Source organism: Mastomys coucha, unplaced genomic scaffold, assembly GCF_008632895.1.
Source record: "Mastomys coucha isolate ucsf_1 unplaced genomic scaffold, UCSF_Mcou_1 pScaffold5, whole genome shotgun sequence".
Lineage (NCBI taxonomy): Eukaryota > Metazoa > Chordata > Mammalia > Rodentia > Muridae > Mastomys > Mastomys coucha.
In genome coordinates this window covers 7,100,736-7,119,794 of record NW_022196911.1, presented here as the reverse complement: position 1 = coordinate 7,119,794, position 19,059 = coordinate 7,100,736, and the positions used below count along the sequence as shown (strand labels likewise).

Genomic DNA, 19,059 nt, shown 5'->3' with positions numbered 1-19,059 from the left:
GTTACAGATTTTGGAATACCTGCACAAAAATAATGATACCTTGGGGATGACACCCAATTCTACACATGGAATTCACCTGTGCCGTGTACACCTTGACAAATACACACACACACACACACACACACCACACCACACCACACATACACACACACACACACACACCACACACCACACCACACACACCACACACATACATACACACCACCCATATCCCACCACACCACACACACACACACACACACACACACACACACACACACACACACACAGTAGTTTTATGCATTTCCAGTGCTACTGTGCTTTGACTATGTGATCCATCACATGAGATCAGAGGTGGAAGATTCTCCCTTGTGAAAGACACTATGTCCCCACCCCCACGTGATATCTCATCAGTACTAAAAAAGCTTCAGCTGCTATTTAGGATTTCAGAGTTCCAGACTGGGACTGTCCATGCTGGAGTAGCCTTGGAAGAAAGCAGCATTGCAGCATGCCCAACATCCACGGCAAGCCTTGCTCTGTCATCCCTCCCCTGACAGCAGCATAGACTAGAGGCGCCATCTCCTCTAGGTCACAAGTAGTTCTAGCACTGAGCCCCAGCACCACAAAATCTCTGCATATTTAAAGAAAGGTGAACTACTCCCTGGAAACTCCTCCAAGTACTTGGGAAAGGAAAGGAATCTTATAGTTAACAATCACACCGCGAGGGATCACTCTAGTAGGTGAGACCATGGTGCCTCTAAACATTTTGACAAACGAAACACACAAATATCAGTATTAAATCTTACTAGGCGATGCTCGAAGAGTCAGGCTTCTGGGATAGGTTGTAGGGAACGGTGTTTGTCCTTTCCCAAGTCACCATCCTTACTTACCCTGAGAGTCCACTGCTCCTGAGAGCTGGGGGGCATCTAGGAGCCAGTCCGTGAGCTCGGCTGTCCCCAGGAGATTGCTACGGAACTGCTTTCCTCCATTCACATTCCAGGTCCCCACAGCAATCTGGATGCGTTTGAAACTTGTGAATTCTGACTGTCGTTCTGTCATGGCCTTCAAGATCCTGGGTGTTGCTGTTAGAAAGCAAAAAAAGGCACATGTTTTCTGCAGCCCAGACTGTAGAAACCCTCCCATATTGTACGAGATGTGGCCTGTCAGAGAATGCCACTCATGAGCTGGGGACAATCCACCTGAACATGGTCCATATGAGGATGACAGAGGGCTGATACCCACCCTAACCATTGCACTTTCCTGTCTGCAATGTGTCTTCCAGCTATAGTTACAGAGGGACATGGCACCCAGTGACAGGGAGTCTCCCAGACTCAAGGGAACGCCTAGCACTTACTATTCAGCCCATGATCCTGCAGAACGAATGGGGGTGGGGAATGCAAGTAAGCTGAACTGCAATAAACCACTAATGTGCCACATTTATAAATAATGGTAAATAATATATGTATGGGATATATACATATACACATACATATACATGATGGATGGATGGATGGATTGGTGGATAGATGGGTGGATAGATGGATAGATGGGATGGATGGGATGGATGGGGTGGAATGGATGGATGGATGGGATGGATGGGTGGGATGGATGGGTGGGATGGATGGATGGATGGATGGATGGATGGGATGGATGGATGGATGGATGGATGGATGGATGGGATGGATGGATGGGATGGATGGATGGATGGATGGATGGAACTTTAAATGTCTTATCAATCCAAATCTGCATCTTTGTAATTTTTACCTTTCCCATCCAGCATGCCTGAAAGACTGTTTTGTTTATTTGACCTCAAACCTAAGGTATTACAAAACAAAACACTGTATCTATATCTGTCTTCTCAGAGATACAAAATATATCCACAGATTTAAAAACTAGTAACTTTAGGGCTTGGAGAGATGGCTCAGAGACTCAGAGCCCTTGTTGCTTTCCTAGAGGACCTGGGTTCAATTCCCAGCACCCACATGGTGACAAACAACCATCATGGCTCCAGTTCCAGGGGATCCAATCTCCCTTTTGGCTCCACAATCATCAGTCATTCACATACTGCAAAACATTCATATACATAAAACAAAATAAATATATCTAGAGAAAAGATACAGCTAAACCCAGCAACTTACATCTCTGGTTTGCTACTAACTAAAATCATTATGGAACCTGGAGTTGGCTTCAGTTTTCCTAAGTTAGAACCTAATCACAGAGGAGATATTTAATATCATCCCCAGAAAGTTAAATGATACCCAATTATGGAACAATGAGAAGAGAAAGGCCTATATAAAAGTATTTTAACATGGGCTCATTTATCTTTCCAAAACACCAAAAGGTTCTAAAACATAATCTTCTTTTTTAATAACTAAACATGCTGGATCTGCCTCTTCTTTTTTTCCATTAGAACAGTAAAGTTCATAGTCTCTAAAGGAATAAGATGCCATGAAAAGTTCTCTACAGAATCCAGGCCTAGTGGCACAGTTTATAATCACAGATACTGCGGAGTCTGAGGCAGAAGCACCAGAAGTCAAGGTCTTCCTTGGCTACAGTGAGTTCAAGGCCAGCTTGGGCAGATTGGTGAGAACCTGTCTCAACACAGTAAAAGGAGGCTGGGGTTGCCCAGCCCCATAGTCCAGCGCTTGTCAAGCATGTGCCAGACTCTAGGTTTGATCCCAAGAACCAGAAAGACAACACATGAGGACAAAACCTTTCCCCAAAGAATTCTGACAGCCTTGGGAGACTGGACACACTCTCAACAATGTTCTTTCCTTTTTTTCTGAGGGATCTGGGAGACTTGAGTATCTGTGGCGTTTACCCATGGGAACCTAGAACCAGTGCCTTGTGTGGGTACTGAGGGGCAACTGTACAGAGACATCAGGCTTCTTGGGTCAACTGAACACATTGGGGGACCCTAGATCAGAAGCTCCATCTTAGATCACATGACTGGGTGTGCTGCGGCCACTGTCACCTTGCCCCCTCATACCCGTGAGGCTGTGGACACCCCATTACCCAGAAGGGCCGCGTTGTCCAGCAGCATCCTTCCTTTATCTGTAGACTCTTCATTGTAGACATCTCCAACTAGCAGTAGCTTGATGGCCTCCTGCTTCACCCCGTCGAAGAAGTTAGACTGGATGGTACGAGACATGGATCGGGCCCCATCCTTCAGCTTCCCCACCTGCATGAGCCCAAACACTCAGTGAAGAGGGATCTGAGCAGTTTTCCTTCCTGCTGCCTCCCCCCCTCTCTCCCCTTAGCCCACCTTGGCCTTTCCTTCCAGGGCCCTACTCCCTGTGAACACCTTGCTCAGGCCGTGCCCATTCAGAGACCACATGGCTTTGAAGGACTCCACAAAGCGGTCGATGATGGGCTTTGAATTCAGCCCCAAGCTCTTAAGCTGCAGATGAAGGACCTGGGAGACAAACCAACCACAGTTACCAGTGATGTCTAGAAAACCTACTGATACCTCTGAGTGAGCACCTAACTCATCAGACTGTGGACCAGGAGCACCAGCTGTATAGAAGGGGACCCCTACCCTGACTCCCCCAATGTTGCTCAGGCCATCTTCCCTACCCCTTTTTGGCTGCCTGATGCCAGGTCATCCAATGCTACTGTTAGAAGGCAGTGGAGGACAAGAGGTGGCACAGATGGAGCTTAAGAGGTCAGCCAGAAGTTAGTACTACAGTAGCACTGAATAGCTACTTCTTAAGGGTACCTGGTCACAATGTCTGGATGACAGAAAAGGCATATGGTGACAAGCAGGAAGTCACCAAGGAAACCACTCTAAATATTCCCCCTGAATATCCGTGTCACCTGACCTCTCGCTGGAAAGTCAACCCAGGAAAGCCCCTCTTGCCTCACTGATGGCTCAGGACATGGTGCAGATGGCTCAAGGAGCTCACCTCAAGAGCAATGAAACACTGCACAGTGTTGGTTCGATCCAGACAGTCAAGACAGTTCATCCGCAGAGTGCCTTTCTGAAACCTTACAGGCAGGAGAGGGGGGCGGGGATCAGGAGGTATGCTTGCAAGAGCAATAACTACCGCACAGTGACCTAGGTCTACTCCAAAGAAACTTACTCCAAAAGAAGAGCCCTCGCCTTCTCCCTAGTAGCTCATCAGAAGCCCCTGTACACATCACGAGAGATCCTGTACTGCAGAAAGAATAGGCAGGCGGGAAGACACACTCTCAGCACCCTCCCCACCCTCCCCACCTCCCCAGGTCATTGTAAGCACAGCTGATTCCACTGTCTACAATGAATACAATGTTATTTTATAGCATTTTACAGATACTTTGTAACCCACTACTGAAGCCTCACTCCTGGTGAATGAAGCGGCCTGTAACACCACATCAGCTGGTCAATTAGTGACTTTGCTTTGCATTGTTTTTGTTTAAAGACACACACTGGCACACATACACAGGCAGGCAAACTTAGGATAGAGCAACGACACAACTTTTTGTTTTTTAATTGTATAGGGGTTTGACATAAAGTGGTTTTATCAGGTAGTAAAACCATTGTAAGTCGAAACAATTGAAGTCCAGTGACCCCCACCTATTGTTGCTTCTTAACATGGACCCTCTGTCAACCATAATGCAACTCTTGTCCAAAGGAAGGTAGGTATCGAGTGTGTTTCCTCTGTAGGGAACAACCCTGCTGTCTTGTATTTAGAGAGCCAGGCAGCACCTTGGCAGTGAGATTAAACAAAAACATCACCCAAGAGGAGCACAAAAATATGGAAATGATAGCAGTAACTAGTGAAAAGATACTTTTCCAGTAAGAGTGGAGACAAGAAGGCAGAGCATGGCCTTGCTCAGTTTCCTGGGAGGGGTGGGGGAGAGACAATGTTGCTGCTGCTCTGCATATGCATCTGTGATGGCAACCAACGAGTATGCTGTGAGGACACTCTCGGGTGCCATGGAGTTTTAGTGAGGAAGTGATCTCATAAACTTGAGATCCCCTTCCAACCACAGGCTGTGGTGGGAGGAAGCTGGTTCTCCTTTATGCTCCATTCAGAACAAGGTAACTCAGCCTTGACTCTGTACCAGCTCTCCTCATGGGTCCTGTCCCAGTGTGGCTAAGTCACGTCACCTGAGCTCAGAGAGTTTTGTTTGGTTGTTTGGTTGGGTTTGTGGTTGTTCTGTATTGTTTCTGAGACAGAGTCTTGGGTAGTCCAGGATAGCCAAGCATAGCCTAGAACTCACAATCCATGACCTTAAACTTCTAATCCTTCTACCTATACTTCTTAAGCACTGGGATTACAGCTGTGTACCACCAGACTTAGTTTTGCTTGATGCTGGGGACTGAACCAGCATGCTAGGCAGGCATCTACCAACTGAGCTACATTGCCAGCTTTGAGCTCAATGTTGTACTGTAATACAGTTCTTTATGTTCAGACTTTATGACTTTTCCCAGATATCTTCCCACTAAATTCAAAAGCAAATGTCTCTGACTACAGAGGAGTGAGGAGAGAAGATGATCAGGACTCCAGAGGACTAACCTCACAGAGCTTATGATTCAGGAAACCACAAGTGTAGCCAGGCAGCCACAGAGGGCAATAACTCCTGTTGAGGTGCATAGCCTACAGGGCCCACTGCCCCCAAAGCCTATAGGCTCCCCCCCACCCACGCAGCAGGAGTCTGAAGCTCCATCAAGACTCACCGTGGACTTACATTCTCGCCCTTCGCAAACACGCCCAAGTCTTCCCAGTGTAGTTGTAACTGAGGTCTCAACAGGTTCTCCAATTTCTCTAGCTTCCTACCTTTGGCAAACTGATGGAAGTCAAAATTTATCATAGGCGTGTCGCCCGCATGGCAAGAAGCCCAGAGCAACTTCTGAAAAGGGAAAGGGGAGGGTGTGAGCATACAGACAGAAAGGAGGAGTTGGAAGCACGCAGGTGCTCTTCCTCTGGCCACCAGGGTCACCCTCTAGAGTGCATACATTAGCTGCAGCTGGCCCTGACCTCCAAAAGGCCACATAAGACAAAAGCCTAGGCAGAGGGGGGGCAGAAGATACAAAGAGCATCTTGCCTGCATAAGGGCTGGAGGTCCCCTTTGGGCAAAAGAGCCCACAGCAGGGGTGTCTCTCTTGGGGACATCCCACTCTTGTGGGGCTCAGAGGTCACAGGTGAGGGAAGGTTAAATCTGTTCTGCAGCTGGCCCAAGTGCCCAGCCCTCAAGAACAGCAACATGTGGCAGGCTGCGCAGCTCATAATCTAGTTCCTGTTACCCGGGTAACCAGCTACATCTAGACAGGCACCAGTCCTGGCAGGGTGGGCTCAGTAATAGTTGAGACTCCAGAGACGGCTAACAGGTGTGTACAGTGGTGAAAGCCGAGATGGGGGAACTGTTGCCCCATGTGACCAAGGCCCAGCTCAGAAGCCAGAGAGAGTAAAGGTGGAGGACCCTGAGAGAAATATGGAACAGCGATGTGGATGGGTCAGGATCCTCCTCACAGAAGTGAAGCTTCCTTTCCCTACCTTTCCCCTTCCCTAGTCTGGCAAACTTCTATGACCTGCTCACCAAAGAGTAGAAGATAGGCTGCCTGCCCTCCTCAGCTACGTGTCTCAGACCTTACTATATTAGCCAACATCTGTACAGCTCTGAGAACTCAAAAGAACTAGGAGGACCCTGGATCACTCCCCCAGCCAGCCAGAATGTAAATTGACACATTCTGCCACCTTCAAGGAAGTCTATTGGGAAAAAGGTAACTAAAAAAAAGGACTTAGGGGCTTTGAGTGTTACCCTCTGGAGCCAGCACTTTGCCCAGCTGTGGAATTGATAACCTCTGGTTCCCAGGCTGGTCTCTGACTAGTAAGGGATGCTCGGGAATTAGAGCCATAGTCGAGGTCTCCAAGTAGAGTGTGAGTTCTACCTGCTCAGGATCCGTCCTTAACTGGGACATCTCTGTCCTCTGAGTATAAAAGAGACCTTCACTTCACTGCTAGGCATTGCCACCAATGGGGGAGGAGCTGAACATGTCCTTTCTATAGTTCAAGCAGGAACGATTTGGGGGTTTTGTTGAAGAGGGAGAGAGACTGAGATTGATTTTCTTTATTGCCCCCTTTCTCCCCACCTTCCTTAAAATAAGTATTCAGTACTGCTGCCAAGAGAAGTGGGAGGAAATATTTCTTGAGCTTGTTACCCATAGCAACAAACTAAACAGGAAAAGCAAGTCTGGCCATGAAAGCTGGCAGCTAGCAAGCTCCTGATCCACGCATGGACCTTTTTTTTTTTCTATGTAATGAGAAATGAGCACTCTAGTTGGATTTGGCTTCCTTCAGCCAGGGGATAGGGGTCAGAGGTTAGGGTGGCAGTAGAAGCCACATAGGTCACATGCCTACCAAGGGGACCTTAAGGTGTCTCCGTAAGAGACTTCTTTCGAACTTCAAACAACCAGAGAGCCCTTTCCCAGTAAGCAGAGGCCAAAGAGCCTGGGCAGAATGGATGGTGCCTGATCCAGTTCACTGAACCTTCTATAGAAGACTGCCAATTCAAGGGTTCTATGGCCAAGAGACCTAAATGGAGTCACTAGCTCCACCTGCTGCTCCCTCATCCCATTGAGATCTACTCTGCTCAGCACTGGGCACCCAGGAATCAAAAGAAGCCTGCCAGGAGCTGGCACATGGCCTCCCCAGCAGCCCAAACACAACCACAAGACTTGAAGGCAATCCAGGCAGAGGAAGCCATACAGGTCTGCTTTGAACCAAGAGGCTCAGAACAGCAACTCTGCCCAAACACTGTGGGTGCTGGCAGCTGGGACCTCTTAGTGTCAGAATAAGCTAGGCTTTCCCTTCTCCTGTTCTGGCCTCGGAAGCAGCTCCTTGGAGAGGTTGTGGGGGCAGTGGAGCATGGCTGAGGTCTCTCTGCCCATGTAGAGCTCAGTGGAGCAGTTGTGAACAGAGATTGAACAAATTCTCTCATACTTCAGCGCATAGAAAGAAAACTTAAAAATATTGAGAGTTCAGGGCACCTAGTGCTGGCTCTGAACACCTGCACAGGGCACTTGCTGTCCTCAGGGTTCACAGGAGCAGGGCTGCCTGAGTCTCAATGCACCGCCTCTGCCCCGCCCCCAGCCATCCCCAGCTGAGCATTACCTTGAAGGCTCTGTTGAGCACCTCCTCACCGCCTCTACTTCCCAGCAGGTTCACAACCACCTGCTTCCCGTATTGCTCCTTCAGAAGCACCATGTGCCTGCAATGGGATCAGGGTGGGCGGTGACTCCATGGTACCCAGGCCAGGCAGCCTGCGCTTCCACCTTAGCACTGAAAGTCTAGGACCAGCCGTGTCTCTGATTCTAAGTGCAGAGGGAGGGAGGAAACCCCCAGTCTCCTGGCTACTGTCTCTGCTCATCTAAAACCCACAGGGTGCAAGTCAGTCCAGGCTGTGTGAACAGAAGGTGCTGGGCAGGAACAGTGTCTACATGTGCTACTTTTAGATGAGGCTATTCGCGCCCTTTTTACAAAGTACCACCGAGAATGTCCCCCATCTTTTGTGAACAGCCATGTGAGTTCAACACATCCCTCTGCAAAGTTAACCCAGAGCCGCCTCTTTGGTGTCTTCCTTTTCTCAATTAAAAACACTGGGGGGATAAGCAGCTACCTCTTCTTCAGAGGCTAACTGCCTCTCGGGTACGAGTTCCAACCCAGTTTAGTATCATAGAATGTGCGGTACATATTTCACCCTCAAAAATTACAGAGAGATGCAAGTTTGCTTAAAAAAAAAGAAAAGGAACTATTTTTCCTTGGGTTTCATATAGCCCAGGCTGGTCTTAGATTCACCCTGTAGCCAAGGATGGCCTTGAGCCCCTGATTTCCCAGCTTCCACTTCTCGAATGCTGAGATCACAGGCATCGGCCACCTTGCCTGGTAAAAGTACTGTAGTAATTTTATGTTTATAAATGTTTCAATGTAGTGATTTTAAAAATAGGAAAACACAATGTAAAAGTCTGTCATGTAAATGAAAGCTAACTGTAATTTTTCTATGTAAGCTTTAAAAATGTAAATATAGAAAAATTTTACGTATAAATATAGCAAAAAGGAATGGAAAGATACCCACTGTGATTAAAAGTGAGTGGAATGTAAAATTTGTTTCTTCTTTCAACACTTTTGTCTTTTCCAAGTTTCTACAATTTATTTTCTGACATTTATGTCATAAATATAATTATCTTTTAAGTTCATAAAGAACTTAAATATTCCCTCCCCCCTTTCTGTTAAGCATCATCACACAGAATAGATTTTGAAGTGAGAGGTTTATCTGAGCTTGCCTGTTGACAAGCTGGGCTAAGTCTGCTAGTTCCACTTCAGTGAGGGTCTTGGCAGCCCAAGGATGGGACAAGAAGAGGTGGACATGACAGTCTACTCTTTGGGATTTCCCAGAGAAGGCGGTCCCTGCCTGAGGTGGAGCACACAGTCCCGTCTCCATTGAGGAAGGATGGCTTGCTGCTTGTGCCTGTCACTGAATGACCCGAGTCGTGCTAGCCACAGACCCAAGCCACGTCCTGCCGTGCAGCCTTTCAGAAATAAGGCCTATCTGGGCCTGGTCTCCCTGTCTGACCCTGACCCTTTCCTTAATAGGATCTAAATCCCAAGGGTGGATGGGAAAGACGATCAGGGTGGCCATCCTTTCCTGCCACTGAAACTGACTCTCCTGAGTGCTCTCATCTTGCAGAATCCAGCTCACCCTCCCTGAGCAGACACTGTGAGGACTAAAGATGAGCAAAAGTGCAAGACCAGGGCTCAGTACCTGGGGTTGGCTCTTCTGTCCTTCCCTTTTGTGAAAAATAAAACAAAAAAATTTTTTTCATGTCCATGACGATTTTGATAACAACATCGGTGTAACAGAGTGTCTGCTGGAAACAAACCCAGCAGAACACTGTCCCCATGTTCAGGGTCAGCCTCTGGTTCAGTCCACTCTTACTGTGTCCTGGGAACATTGGTAAGGTGGTATGGGCCAATGACAATCACGGACTGTGTGTATCACCTGAGCATGTTCTGGGAAGAGGCCCAATAACACAAAAGGTCCACCTTTATAGCCACTGATGAGGGAGACACAGGCAGGCTGTTATGTTACCAGTGTTTGTAGATTTCCAAAAGGACCAGAGCAAATGCAAAACCCAATGAAGCTTCAGGTGAGATGAATAACATACTCAAACGTCAGCTTTGCAAACGTTTGTTAAATTTAGGATTTTAAAAGTTAGGACTCTGATTAAAAACAAGACCTTTTAGAGAAGCTATTGACTACTTCAAGTACAGATTATCAACAGCTCAGCCTAGCAATGGCTCTCCAAAAGCATGATCCAATTGTCTTTTTTTTTTCTTTTAAAATGAAATGTATATGCCAAAGCTTTAATCTAGGATACATAATCAATAATGGGTAAAATCTTAGAGGGACTGGGGAGTTTGCATATCCTTCTACTTTATAGCTTTATATACTTTTTAAAAGGTAATATATTGCTGTGGTGGTTTGAGTAAAAATGCCCTCCATAGGTCCATAGGGAGTGGCACTATTGGGGGGTGTGGCCTTATTGGAGGAAGTGTGTCACTGGGGATGGGCTTTGAGGGCTCAGACGTTCAAGCCATGTCACTGGTTCAAAGCCTCCCTCTGCTGCTCAAGGATCCAGATATAGAACTCTCAGCCTCTTCTCTAGCACCGTATTTGCCTGTGTGCCACCATGTTTCCCACCATGATGATAATGGACTAAACCTCTAAACTGTAAGCCAGGCCCTATGAAATGTTTTCCTTTATAAGAGTTGTTGTGGTCATGGTGACTCTTCACAGTAATTGAACACTGATTCAGACAGCTACTTTTAACCAGAAACAGTGCTGATACCCTGCAATTCAGATTATCCCTTAGCAATCAGTGAATCTTCATTCTAAAAAGAAACTGAGAAAAATAATAACTGAGTGTTACCTACACACTGGTGGATGAATTCTCAAGAAGACTGAGAAAGATCAAAAATACCATTTATGAACCTCTTTCTTTGGGTAAAGGACCAAAGTAAGAGGCAGGTTTGATTCAGGATTGGGATTCCCTTTCCACTGCCCTCCCTGCCTCTGCCTTGCCACCCGAATGGAGGGTAAGGTCTGGGATGGTCCCTGATGGTCCTTACCTTTCAAAAGCAGGAGCGTTGGCCTCTAGGCCTCTATGCAGTCTCAGATGATGGGAGCCAACCTACAGAAAGATAGAACAGGAAGATGATGGTCACGTTCAGTGAGGTAAATGACTTTCTCACTGCCTAGAGCCAGGCTGCACGTGGCACTGCTCGGCCACCTCGGGGGCTCATTCTCTGTAAGGCCGGCACCCTTGACTCTGCTAAGAATGCTTCCACCCTTGCCAGGATTATTGATATCCTCAAGTCTGGCTCTGCAGCATAGGGGTCCCTAACTGCAGCGTGGTCCAGGCCAGCAAAGTTCTTCCACCTCTATTCTTCCTAACACACGCCATTGTGACAAGCTCCAGTGCTGGACAAGGCTGCCTGTCTCTCTGAGACCCAGCATAAAGGCTCTTCTGTTAAATAGGTGGCACCCAAGGACACAGTGGACTGCTCCACAGTGCCCAGAGCTCTCTGCTATAAACATTACCTGGGTCATCCATTGCTGAGTCAAGATGACCCTGGGTATCTGGTCAGGAACAAAGTGAGGAAACTGAGTCCTGGCCTAGGTGATTCTTCTACCTATGGTCACCACAGAAAGACCCACAAACAGTGAAAACCTCCTAGCAAGCCTGCATAACTCGGATTAACGTAGTGGAGACTTCATTGGGACCAGCAGCTCTACAACTTGCATGAGGATCTTCTCTATCTGTGCTCCCTCTACCCTCAGGGAAGATGGACTATAGGTAGAAAGCTGCAGCAATGGCAACAGCCGGCAAGAGAAGCTGCAGTCCAGCCCATATTGTGGAAGACATCAGGCACAACTATCACGGTCCTATCACTGTGGCTAATCCAATGTCAGGGCGAACAATGAAACCACTCTTGGGAACACAACAAAATCAAGGGCACCACCCCCACAAGGGAGATCAGGGGAGGAGATGGGTGGAAAGGATCTGAGTCTAGGCCAGGATGTTTCAAAGTGTGGTCCCTGCATCTCCTGGAGACAAGTTAGAAACGCTACATGTGTCTCATAAGCCTCCAGCTGATTCCTACAAGCATACCCATTGTGGTTTGGCAGTGTGGGTTTTGACTCATTTCCTGCCCCTTGCTAACCCCTTTTGCTCTGGCTGTAAAAGTATGTGAGGGCATATGAGGGAAAGAGCAGCTTGGAGCTGCACCCACATTGCAAAGCTGCAGGGGACTCTGGAGCTTCTGGGCCTCATGGCTTCAGGTCAAAGCCCTCTACTTTTTAAAGCGAACCAGAGCTTTGGGTAGGAATGGAAGAGGACGAGAGCCGTTAGTCTGGATTCCTCAGACCCTGTGCCCTGTCTCTGTCATCTCTGACTCTGTCATCTGCTACTCTTTCCTCCACTCCTGGCCCATTCTAACTCCATACCGTATTGTCTTTTTCTGGCATTATCTACTCCCAATGTAGGTGTGGTGGCAGGCTTGGGAAAGGAGCCACCATCAGTGGAATGAAATCTCCATTGACCCCGGGCCGCTTTTTTACTTTTTAGTTCCCGTTCTTCTCCTCCACCTGAGCTTCCCCTTCTGGCTAAAGGACCAGTGCTCCTCACCTGAGCCCTAAAGCTATTAGTGTCACCCCACAGCTTACACAACTGAAGTTTATAGTCCAAGTCTCACGAACACCTGGAGTCACAGCCCAGGTTCAGTTGGCTCCCAAGAGCCCTGGTAACCCTGAGCTACCCCTCCAGGCTCTGTAGCACCCCCTGCCCTCACTCAGAGGCTGGCCACTTGCTCACTTCAGCAGCTGCCATCAGGGTCTCCCTAGGAACATGTCTGGGCTTTCTGTCTAGTCATGCTTTACTCTGAAGCTCCTCAAGACCACGCTCTAGCTCTAGCATGTGGCCACAGCTCTACTCGTTTGCCAGCTGACCGCAGCGCGGCTCCTCCCAGCTCAGTGTGCTGAGCCCGTGTTGGCAGTGCTGACAAAACCAGACAGATGGTATAAATCTACTCCCTTCTCCACCACACCTCAAAAATAATGCATGCCTCGGATCCCAAACACTAAGCTAGTGCCATTCCCTAGATTTGAACTTTGGGGCCTACAACAATCACTTCCCATTCATCCCCCTGCCAGGGTTGCTTAGCTTGCCTGAGTGGTTCTAATCCCCAAGTCAGTCCAGGCAAAGGGACTCCTTATTTCCACTCACCCTCTGCCACCTGCCCCTCCTGAGGGCCACTGCTCAGATCTAGCTTTCTGCTGCCATAGCTCTATTCACACTGCCGTGTGCCTGTCCCTTGCTCCTTCAAGACAAGGGCTACATCTGATCCCAGATGCCCAGTGTACACAGAAAATGTTCCATCATTGTGCCTAGGACTTCTGACACCCTATTAAGTGAGAGGCAAAGAAGAGAGACAGCCAAAGACACGAAGCCTTGTGTTGCTTGGCTACATGTGAGTCCTTGAAGGTGAGAGAACTCTTACTAGCTTAAGTACACAGAGTCACCCTTCTTCCAACATGGCTTATACTGCTCTCTATTTACTTCTATCATCTGTAATAACAGCTACCATTTTGAGTAGTGTGGGGTCTACACACTATGCTAAATTCTAGTATATATTATGATTTAAAATCTTCTCTATATCCCCACGAGGCAGGTATTAATTCCTCATTATAAAACAGTGAACTAGGACTTAGCAAAGATATATTTTTTTTAAAGGTATGGTTGTTACTAAGAGGAATGCCCAGGTCTCCCTAGCTTCAAAGTTTACACTCTGAACATCTAACAGTCTTGCAACCTTGGTTACTCCAAAGATTGGGTCAAACATGAAGTTTTTCTCTGTTGGGTTCACCAGCCCCACAGCACCCATTATATGACTTAATGTGGCCCTTGGTTTTTGTTTACTTCAACATGGAGGACTTTCCTTTAATTCATTCACCTCAAGAACTCCTGTGCTATAAGCCATCTCTTTTCCCTATGGTGGAACAAACCAAGCACACGAAGAAGCCCCCAATACCACCCATTCCCAAGAACAAGTGATTGAGAGAAGAGATGGACATAGACAAGAGGCTCTTATCTACCCTACATCTTTCCTCCACTCGGTTCCATCACGTGAACTTCAGAGTGAAGGCCAGACTCACGTGTGGCAGACATGTGGTCTGTGCCAGTTACAGAGATGAAGATCCTGAGGCTGCCAAAGGAGTACTCTCTCCCAGAATGATAAATCCACTCCATCCAACATAAGCTCTGTCAGAAAAACCTTGAGTTTTAAGGGCCAAATTTTTACTGAGGCTATTATAAACTGCACAACTATCTGCCTGGGTCAGACAAAATTATTAAATGTAGCTGGGTGCCATGTAGACTAGAGATCTAAGAGTTTGTACTGAGGGCATCATGCCCATGACTCCCTATAGACAAAGTAGCACCCTGGCCTTCTTTGTCTTTCCCAACCTCTCTCCTCATCCCTTACGGAGCTCACATTCCCTAGGACAGCCCCCAAGAAGGCACTGTGCTGCAGTTTAGAACACACACCATTCCCCAGAACATCTTTGCAAGAAGAACAGGCAAAATTGGAAATGGAAAAAGACAAAGGGAAAGTGTAATCAGGATATATTATATGAGGGCAGACTATTGTCAATAAAGGCACAGAGACAACCTGAACTAATGTCTCACTTGATAACTGCTGCTGGATGTAGACTACCATGTAGTGTTGCTGCCCCCATCTCTCTGAGGATGACACAATATCTCTTTGAGGATGTATGGTATTTAGAGTATAAATACAAGCATTAAGTTCAAAAGCCAGCAAATCCCAGAGAAGACTTATGAATGCCAGCCAGCCTTTTAAACCTGTGTTTGAACATAACACTGAGGCTTTGCCCAAGGACAAGGGTTAGGAATCTAAAAGGGTAAAGTAGCTGTCTGGATCCTGCTCTGTGTCATCTGAGGTACATGGCAGAGTCAGGCTTCGTCTACAGCAGTGGAGGAATGACCAACAAGTTGTGCCGTACATTTTAGATGGAGACCAGAACACTGAATCCTAACCATCAGACAAAGATCCTCAGAAGAACAGGAAGCTGCTGGAAGGGACAGAACCATGAAGCCTCCCACTCATGAGAGCTTTGGAAGAAAAGTGAGACTTGCTCTTCAGCATCCCTGAACACCCTGGAGAGACTAGCAGACATGTTCACAACCTCTCTCTCAGAGGTCCAGGAAAAGGGATCCCTTAAAAAGCCGTGAGGGTGAGATAAATTTCAGATACCTTTCAGTGTTCTAAGACTGTCCTGACTGATTTTGGGATTTCTGATAAGTTTTGCATGAATATAACATAGCATCTCGGGTTCTCTTGTATATCGTGTTCATTTGACCTGCATGTCTCTTCATATACAACTCAAGATGTTTCTAAAGCAAAGCAGAAATCTAGAGGAAAACAAGTTTAAAATACCTTCTTCAAACAACCATAAAATGGGCTGTCTCAGGGAATGTAAACCCTGCCACCGATGGACAGGGTTCTGGGTGCAGGCAGTCATGGCAAGATGCTTCAATACTGACTTCTAGGTACAAGTCTAGAGACCAAGATAGGCTGTGGTCTGGGCTGTAGCTGAGAAGAGGGTGACTGCCAGTGGTACAGGTGTCCAGGCAGCAGTGAGACGCTTCCAAGTTCAAGGTGGGGGTGTGGCTCAATGGTAGAGGTCCTGCCCAGCCTGTTGGAAGCCCTGGGTTTGATCACCACTAGAGGCAAAAACAAAACAACAACAACAAAGACTATTCTACACTTGGAATACAAAGCTTGTTTTGTATGCTTTAAGTAGATGGAGATTAGTGTAGAAACGGTTATATCTCAATAGAACTGTTTAAAACACAAAACAACAATAACAAAGTGTCCGGGGAGCTGGGTGTGGTGGCAAAGTCTGTAATCTTAGTACTTGTTGGGCTTGAGGCAGAAAGATTGCTACTAGTTCAAGGCTAGCTTAGGCTCCTCGGTGAGACAAAAATAGCTTAAGAGTAACAAAAGACCTTTGGGAAGCCTCCAGGGGATTTTCTAGCTGTTACAAGTGAACTTAAACTTAAGCCTTTTACCTCTCAGAACAGCTGGGCATCCTCACACACCTAAATGTCAACAAATTCGCCCTCCCACCTCAGAATTCAGGACCAGAATGAGCCGCTCCACCCATCTATCTTACTCTAAGAGCTGACAGAGATGTGGCAGGTACTGTCAGCACGGCATGACATGCTGGCAGCCCCGGTGACAAGTCCAGGCTGGGCTAAGAAGCTGAGCCAAAGACTGGGCAGTGTGAGCTTTGCTGTGCCAATCATTACTGAGAATATGGCTATGGTGCTCTTGGGCTGCTGGCTGACCACGAAACCCTCATTCTATAGAACCATGAACAGAAGTCATAGACTAAAGACCCAGGGAGAAGCTTTTTCCAGTACTTTGGTCCCTCGAGGCAGAACTATATAGAGCATGGAGGAACTTCCAGCTACTCTCCCCAAGTGCACCTTGTCAGAACCCAGTTCAGGGAGCAGCATGCCTTTCAGTGATAACAGCTGTGTCCTTGGACCATGTCCCTGGTCTCTGAACTCGTCTCAGGATGCAGAAGCTGAATCTCTCTGGCACTGCCCAAAGCTGTACTTTGGATGGCAGAAGGTATTTTTAGAAATCACGGGAAAGCTCTGCAATCCTCACGTGACTCCATACAAGCGCCACAGAATGCCAGACTGATGATGCAGTCACCAAGAACCCAGCAGACCCTCCTGAGTCCTCCAGAGGATTTCCAGCTGCTAAATATGTTATCAGTAGGCTCAATTTAGGGTCCCACTTAGGCTAATCTCACCTAAACATTCTCTAGTTCATTTTCTTAATATATCTCTCACTACATAAAGTCAACAGCTAATATATACATGGTCTTTAGGACCAAACTATACCCAATGTGCCTGTTAACACACTCTCTCTCTCTCTCTCTCTCTCTCTCTCTCTCTCTCTCTCTCTCTCTCTCTCTCTTTCTCTCTCTCTCTCTAGTTTGGCTCAACACAATTGGGCTGAAGAAAAACACCATAAACAACGCCATGTAAGAAGCATGTTTAAAGAAACAAACTCCAGCTCCAGAAAGAGACCAGAGGTATACCGACACAGTGGAAAGCCTTCTGTGTAAATTACCTACCTGAAGCCCTGGCTGCTCCCAGAACAGTGGAACGGAGCCTCGGATCTGGACAAAGGACGATACTCCACCATCCATGTAAATCGTCTGCAGTACAGGGAAACAGAGAAACGGACTCCTCAATGAAACTGAATGTCCTGGGCTGTAACGAGATCCGGTGCCTGTGACCCGACACCAGCCTGGAGGGTAGCCGGTGGACTTCGGTGCCCTCTGCTCTCTCACCTAGCTGGGCTGGTGTGGCTCCCTCATTGTTGGCTAGACAGCAGAGCATGCTGGCTATTGCCTGGATTTCTGAGGAAGGGTCTGAACACAGACATGGTGTGTGCAGGAATTCTCACTCCTACAGCACAACGTTATCTACTTCCCTGAAAAGCCTGGCACCCGATTCCCTCTTTAGAACCAGAAGCAAATGTGGTGGCAGTTTAGCTTAGACCTTTGCAGAGGGTTCTATTTTTGCCTGCTCAATAACTAAGGAGCTTTTGGTAAAGGAATGAACCAAATTAATCAGCTCTCCTGAAAGTCCTGTTGATGGCACCTGCCTCTGTTGAATATGACAGGTCAAGTCAAAGCTGGACTTGAACTTGTCTGTAGTCCCGACCCTGTGTTATCAAACATGCCACCACCTAATACATACACGATAGTTTTTACAATATACAGGCCCCTTGTAAAAATAAATGATGCTTAAATTAAGATAATGATAATAATAGCCCCTGCTGATGAGTTTTGTAGTGGCCTACCTGCCTCCAAGGACAGAGGAGCAGATGAGAGTTTAAAGGACACAAAAATGTAGTCCTGAGCAGGCACAGGGATGGCTGAAGTGGTTATCAGATGATGGCCCTTTATCTGTGCAACCCTACCCTGGCCTGGCAGGGCCACCACAGGCACCGCACCGCTGAGAACCCTTTCCATTGCTCACCGGTCTGCTCTCTTACAGGGTGGTTTTCCACACAGGCTAGATCATGCTCAGATCACACATGCATTAGTAATTCTCCAGAGGGAGGGGTCTGGACAATGAGACCCGAGGTTCTCTGGACCCCAGGAACGTCATGAGCCCGGTATCTATGTTGTGGACTGTAATCCTAGCTTTTGTCTCCAAAGGAAAATACACTAGGGCGGGAACATGCTATCTGTCTCCAGGTATTGGCTACTAGCAAATGAGCTCTCTCCAGTGTTCTATTCGCTCCACTGCATGGAGGCCTGCCCTCCTGAGATCAAAGACACAAGATGGACAGTGTCCCTGACAGAGCTAGCTAACATGCTGACATAAAGACAACCATTTGCAATGTCAGAATCTGATCTAAGCTGAGGACTTTCGTGCTTTACTCTGAAGATCTTGGGCTTCAAACACTACTTTGAAGGAGGAGTTCCTGGGACCCTTTCTCCATGAGCAAGAATTCTTTTTTCTTTCTCCTCCGAAAAATCATCTCTGAGTCTCCTACCCCATCACCCAGGGTGTAACCCAGCAACCAACATAGTAGAGTTCCACAGCACCTCTATGTTGGATGAATACTAGTGGGACTGCTTCTTTCTCAGGTGCCATTGTCACAGGGCCCCTGGAGAGGAAGAAGAAAGGTGCAGGAGAGAACAGGGTCCTAGGAGAGGCCCATGAGCCCAGCAGTGTGGTCTAGGTAATTTCGTCCTGATCCCCTTTCCAAGGGTATTAAATGCCACCTGGTACCCAGAGAGTGATGTTAGGTACATTCCCATGGCCTGGAGCAGTCACTTGGGAAACATCACTCCGGAAGGCTGAGCAGGGATGGACATTGGGGCAGGTAGGATAGCTACAGGAACCGGGGTGGGGAGAAGGCAAGGCCAGACAAGATACGGAGGGACGCTAGAACCCTGGAAAGCAAGCAGGAACCCAGTGCT

The 19,059-nt window shown here is 47.5% G+C and overlaps 1 protein-coding gene and 1 long non-coding RNA gene across 13 annotated transcripts in view; one reads left to right on the top strand and one right to left on the bottom strand.

The window, feature by feature from the left end:
- Synj2 (synaptojanin 2) overlaps window positions 1–19,059 on the bottom strand; it is a 98,220-nt gene that overhangs the window by 30,167 nt on the left and 48,994 nt on the right. For 9 of the 12 annotated variants that reach the window (XM_031355109.1, XM_031355112.1, XM_031355104.1 and 6 more), the window contains 8 exons: window positions 17,194–17,277; window positions 11,091–11,152; window positions 8,076–8,172; window positions 5,642–5,814; window positions 3,885–3,966; window positions 3,245–3,394; window positions 2,995–3,160; window positions 870–1,061 (listed from right to left, as the gene is read on the bottom strand). In XM_031355109.1, the coding sequence (XP_031210969.1) occupies window positions 870–1,061; window positions 2,995–3,160; window positions 3,245–3,394; window positions 3,885–3,966; window positions 5,642–5,814; window positions 8,076–8,172; window positions 11,091–11,152; window positions 17,194–17,277 (1,006 nt within the window). Of the gene's footprint in view, window positions 1–869; window positions 1,062–2,994; window positions 3,161–3,244; window positions 3,395–3,884; window positions 3,967–5,641; window positions 5,815–6,009; window positions 6,321–8,075; window positions 8,173–11,090; window positions 11,153–15,476; window positions 15,750–17,193; window positions 17,278–19,059 lie in introns of those variants that run through there. The other 3 variants (XM_031355105.1, XM_031355114.1, XM_031355115.1) reach the window with 3 other exon arrangements.
- LOC116079235 lies at window positions 6,253–9,784 on the top strand. The gene is made up of 2 exons (XR_004113832.1): window positions 6,253–6,685; window positions 9,555–9,784. It is a non-coding gene; the product is annotated as an uncharacterized LOC116079235 (long non-coding RNA).